General features: G+C 42.8%; 1 protein-coding gene across 2 annotated transcripts; it reads right to left on the bottom strand.

Annotated features, from left to right (window-relative positions):
• Nucleotides 1-432: 432 nt before the first annotated feature.
• CCK (cholecystokinin) lies at nt 433-5,563 on the bottom strand. Of its 2 annotated transcripts, none has more exons than XM_083826567.1 (3): nt 5,406-5,563; nt 3,839-4,096; nt 433-804 (listed from the first exon to the last, which is right to left on the bottom strand). In XM_083826567.1, exons 2-3 carry the CDS (start codon nt 4,092-4,094, stop codon nt 668-670), a joined length of 393 nt encoding a protein of 130 aa, XP_083682693.1. In that variant the 5' UTR covers nt 4,095-4,096; nt 5,406-5,563; the 3' UTR covers nt 433-667. The 2 variants fall into 2 exon arrangements, with proteins under 2 accessions (XP_083682693.1, XP_083682694.1); XM_083826568.1 differs by lacking the exon at nt 5,406-5,563 and adding an exon at nt 5,155-5,179.
• Between the last annotated feature and the right edge of the window lie 275 nt (nt 5,564-5,838).

Below are 5,838 nucleotides of genomic sequence, written 5' to 3'. Positions count from 1 at the left end.
ACACAGCAGGGAATGGTCTCTTTATTCCATGATTCGCAGCCATCAGCAGAACTTTCACATTTAGTTCACAACATAAAATAAATAAGCCAAGAAGGTGAAACATTTTGGTGTCATTCCTCTTTTTCTTCTAGTTTTTAGCACTGTTGACTGTTCGCCACAAATACATAGGTTGGGTATATAACTCAGTCCTTTACAGATGGGGTCACCGTGAAGACAGCTGGCCTTTTCTGGCAGCATTGTGCTGTTTTATTTGGTTTTGGACAGGTTCTCCTCAGAGAGCTCACCAACACTGTGACAAGATTTCTCTAAAAAGTGGCTCATTTGTCTGACTACTTAACACACGGAATATACACAATGAATGAATGAAGGCATTTTCCTGCCTCTCTTTATAGTAAGACACCCAGCAACATGCCGTGACAGGACAAGAAGGAATAAGTGAAATCATTTTAATATAATATTGGTGTATGAGAAACCACAAAAGAAAGAAAGCATTTTCTGGAAAATTCTGCATATGTATATATTGCATTGTATAGTCTTACAGACAAATTTACATCGAATACATGATATATTTTAAAACACTAATTTAAAGAGGACAACAAATTATTTTTTCTTTCTGTACAGACATAGGAGTGTGATTTGTTTTCCTGTTGCTATAGTCAGCTGTTCTTCAGGAGGAGTACTCATATTCTTCAGCACTGCGGCGTCCAAAATCCATCCAGCCCATGTAGTCTCTGTCATTTATCCTGTGCGTAGGATCGATACTCTGTACCCTGTTTCCCGTAACTGAGAACCTTCCAGTGGGACCTAATGAAAAAGAGTGTGGGAGTGGAGAGAGTAAGTAGACATACTTTCATCCATTTCTGAGCGTTTTGTATTTGTTAGCAGATGACTGCATGAAATAATTGAAACTGCTTGACTTTATACAGATCACATAACACTGCTGTTATATCACTGGGGAAAATGCCACATAACTTTATGGGTAATGTTCTGACATTCCTTTTTTTTTTTTTTTTGTATAAAACAAAAAATTAAACAGATTATTTTCACCTCCTTCTGCTCCTGGCTGCTGTGAAGGAATATGGGTGCATTTTTCCTTTTTATTTCCTATTTCACTAGAGAAGGAAAGTCCAGGCCAGGACCTCCCCATAGTCCTGTGCTGCTTGAGGAGCCATATATGTAAGTACAGGAGCTTCTACAGTGCAAATTAGGTAACAAGAGTTGTAGATTTATGAATTCCAGGTTTTGTAAAGAAATGGGAATAGTCCTGAAATTCAGAACGTTGTGTCTGGAATTCACATCTAGAGGTGTTTAATGCTGAAATTACACAGGTCTTATTACTATTTCAGTGATATTTTCACTGCTTTTATAAAGTTTTCATAACTCTTTTCACAGCAGGGTGGGATGCTGATCTTTGATCTTGCCATAGCCTTTCTATCACCCTTGTTCAGGGCATCAAAGAAATGCAAATGTTTTGTTAGTAGTAGAAGGATAGGAGAGGTAAATCTACCACACAAAGAAACCAAACATGCTATAGACATTTACCTAAAAGAAAATGACAAAATAATTCTATGAAAGTATGTTTGTCTACCCTTAAAGCCTCAAGACCCATTATATACACAAGCATCATTCAAAACACAAAATTAAGTTGATGAGAATGGCTTCTTGGCACCAGACAGGGCTAGGACAGTGCAGGACCATCACTCAGACACTGCTATTTAAGAGATGTCTGAGCCTGCAGTGACCTGTGGGTTGTATGCACTCCCCTGGTGCCATTATGCAGATGACAGATCAGCAATGCACCTGTCACATCAGTGCTGCACCTGTCTCAGCTACACAGTGCTGGATTCATGCTGAAAGCCTGCACATGAAGTGAATTGAAAGCTAGGGGTCACAAACAGTCAAAGGAATTCCTTAAGAGCACCTTAATTACTTTTCCTTAAATCACCAGAGATGTCCCATGGATACTGCAGAATCAACATACAGCAAACAGCTTCAAAATTGTAGTAGTTTGGCTACAGGGCTGCCATCTAGCCTCAGCCTCAGAATTTAACTCTCCCTGTTTTAACTGGAAATATTAACCAAAATTAGCCTTTCTATTAATCACAAGGACAGATGCCATCACTGGTGATAGCTAACACCAGCAATGCAGACTTCCTTTTCCCTGAGATGGAATTTTCTAACGAGTGTTATGGCTTGTACAGGTTAGAAGTGACTAGTGCAGGTGATGTGAGTATTCTGCAGAGATTTCTGAAGTGTTGCCCTGAACCTTTATGTTAAATGAGAACATAACATAATGTTTTGATGGGAAAGCAGTTGATCGGCAACTGTATGCATTGTTATAAGTTAAATAAATACTGCATTGTCCCTGTGAATCTTCTCTTTTCTGTACTAGGAGGGTGTCCGCCCCTCCCCATACGCTTCATCTGGTTGAGCTATTTGGAAATGTCAGCCAAATATTTAAGAGAATATAATGGCTACATAAACTAGAATGAGAAGTTCAGTTTCCTTGTGGGAGGGTGCCAAGGACTATACAGGAGAAATGTAAGGAGGATTCTGCTGTGCTGACTCCTGCTGCAAGATTCTTATTCAGTAACAGCTTTAATTGTAGCACTGAATTTTGTATCTGAATTGTCTTTCCACTAGATCATGTGAATTGCTAAAACTAATTTCTTTAATAGATATTGTTAAAATTGGTAATGTGAGATGGAGTCTCTCAGAATATATTAGAAGTGGATATTTTTCTGTTGTTTCTGATTTGGCCCTCTTATGTACATGGATGAATGCGTATGGCAGCATATGTAATGCATAAAATGCATGCGACATCTCTTAATTGTAAACTACCACCAAAAATAAGAATGGGATTCTGCCTATAACAGAGGTCAGCAGCAAGGCTATCAGGAGGAGAGGATTAAATGATCTACATAGGGTTGTATGGAGAGACAGGGGAAAAGAAAGCTGTTGCTTGTATAAATAAAGTGAATTTCATCCTAAACACAGCCTGGGGCTGGAATTGAGTTAAATTCTCAGTGTCTATATGCCCAGGTTATCCTAATTACTGCCTCCCAAGTTTTCAAGCTCTATTTCTGTATCTTACTTCCCTGCAGTACGAGGGGATAGATGAGAGTGAAGATATTGCAAGTAAACAAGATGTGTAACCCTGTTAATTGCATAGTGGTTTTTCCTGGGGTTTGCAGTCACACTCTCTTGGAGGACGCAGCAGTTAGGTTGCCCGTGGTGCTACTGTATTCAGGTATAAAGCAGTACAGAGATGAGAGAGTTCAAAAGGAAAAATGCTTTCTCTTGAGGAGTTGCAGTGGGCAATGGTTTTGATCTATCATGTTCTGTATACATGGTATGTGTTTGTGCCTATGTAAAACATGCACTGTAAGATGTCAGAAACTGCTTTACTTTCTCTTGTTAGCTCACATTGGTAATACAATTGTTTCCTCAAGTGACTAATGAATCTCACAATAATTCCTATCCTTTAATTCCAATACTGTACCATTGCCTCATGTCCTTGTTACAGAATCAGTGCCATGGAGGTTTTAAGTAATTGCCAGATTCTGTCCAAAGGCTACCTGGGACTGAAAATCTAACAGGAATTGGTACTAATTATATATATGCGTGTGTATAGATATGTATATATATTTTTTTCTTTTGAGGAGGAGTTTTACAGTCGGTGAGAACAAGAATGGTCTCTACTTTTGGAATAACCAGGCAAAATCTACTTCCTATCTTCTATAGCAATTTAGTAATTCATGCTAGATGATGACAGGGTTAACGTCTAGGTATCTTTGAAGGAAATTCCACAGATACAGAAATAGCACATAACCAGTACCTTTTCTGGCCTGCTGAAGGTACTTGGCCAACAAAGCTCCAATGCTAGCCCTTTGGTCAAGGCCTCCATCCAGCCGCGGCGCAGATTTCAGGGGGCCAGTAGATGAAGGGGCACGGGCATGTCGGTGATGTTCTGTCAAGCTCTGCTCAAGCTCAGCAGCCAGAAGGTTGTCATTGTGTGAGCCCCCAGTTTGCTGTCCGAAAGAACTCACTGAGAGCACAGCAAGGAACACGCAGATGCATATACCACTGTACATTGCTGGAGGAAAAAGGAATGACAGGCTGCTAGAATGACCAGACTTATTACAACATGTGTTATCCTCACCCCCAGCTTTCTTTGGAGGTGCTGGTTTCTGAGAAAACTTTTTTTAATTGCAGGTAACTGTGGGATCTGTCTTAAGTTGGACAACATGCACATGAGTAGTTTAATATCCATTGGTAAGAGGAAGATACCACAGTGAATTGGTTTTATCCCTTCCAGTGTATGTGTTATGTCTCCCTGACTCACTCAGTTATTACTTGCTTTTCTTTTTTCGAAGCTGCATTTCGGTAAAACACAAGGGAGCTATACCTAGCTTTTCAAAAAAAATCTCAGGATTCAAACATTCTTGTACTTTCCCGTTGTACTAAAATATGCTATTACAAATACTCAATTTTGACAAGTTCTGCAAAGAGCCTAAACTCTTCAACCCTTCATTGGTTTGAACTTTAGTGTTCAAGAGGTTTTGTCTTGTTGTACAAGGAAAGAAGAAACAAAATCTTGTTACAGTGAAAAAAAAAACACAAAACAACCCACAAATCTAACACCACCCCAATCATTTGATCTAACAGCTGAGGTGGAAAAAGCTGTGTAAGAAATAACATGCAATATAACCATATTTTTTTCATATAAAACAGAGAATTAGAGTGTAAGACAATTCTGTTGCTTCCTTAAAGAAACAGATATTAGACAGGACTGTGCCACTTTACTAGATCATTTGATCACACAAGCTGAAATTGTATTTTTGAAACACACAAGTTAGTCTGCTAAGAGGAGAAACAAGGTACCTAGTACTTAGCACTACGAGGGTAATTTCCATTTATAAATATCCATGAAAACATCTATATGGGAGTTTTTGATTTTTGAACAGCATATCAAGTATACTCTTCATTTTAGTGGAGGGGAAAATGAAGTTTGTTTGCCCACCACATACCGGCATGAAAACAGTCACAACCCATGAGATACCCCTGTTCAGCATCCCCAGGCATCGAACAAAAAGCACCCCTCCAGCGAGGAGCAATTATAGGTCCTGTACCCAGGCAGGGTTTGGTACTTACACACCACAGCTGCTCTACACCCTTTTCCACGGGGATCTCGTTTTACCCCGACTCCTGCGTGTGTTCACAGACCCGTTCAGGGCTCGGACCCCCCAGCCCCACCCTGCCCCCGATTTCCTAGGGATGGGGGGATGGGTGGGTGGGTGGGTGGGTAGGTGTCTGTCTGTCTGTCTGTCTGTCTGTCCGTCTGTCCCTCTCTCTGTCTCTCTCTCTCTCTCTCTCTGTGTGTCTGTGTGTCAGCCGTCCCTTACCTGTCGGACCCTAGAGGACGGAGCGAGGCAGAGCACCGAGCACCCAGGCAGGGACAAGAAGAGGTTGAGGGACGCCTCGGCGGCGGCCCCTTAAATAGGGGCGGCGGTGTTTGCACAGCACTGACGCAGGGCTCCCTGCCCGCCCCCTGCCCGCCGCCCTCGCCCTCCCGGGGCTGCTAGCTCACGCCGGCTACCGAGTCGCCGAGAGCTGCTCCCCCGCCCAGACACCACGGGGATGGGCTTCCCCCCCACCCTGAAGCAGCAGCCGCCCCGAGCAGGGAGCTCCCCTCCCTCCCCATATCCCCCCTTGCCCCCCAGTGCCCCGGCCCCGGGGGGGGCTCCCGATGCTCGTCCCGCGGCGGCCGGCAGGGGGCGACGGGGCCCCGCGAGGGGCGCCCTCCTCAACACCCCTCTTGGGGCCAACCAGCCCGGC

Source organism: Anser anser, assembly GCF_964211835.1.
Source record: "Anser anser genome assembly, chromosome: 2".
NCBI lineage: Eukaryota > Metazoa > Chordata > Aves > Anseriformes > Anatidae > Anser > Anser anser.
This window is presented reverse-complemented; position numbering and strand designations above follow the sequence as displayed.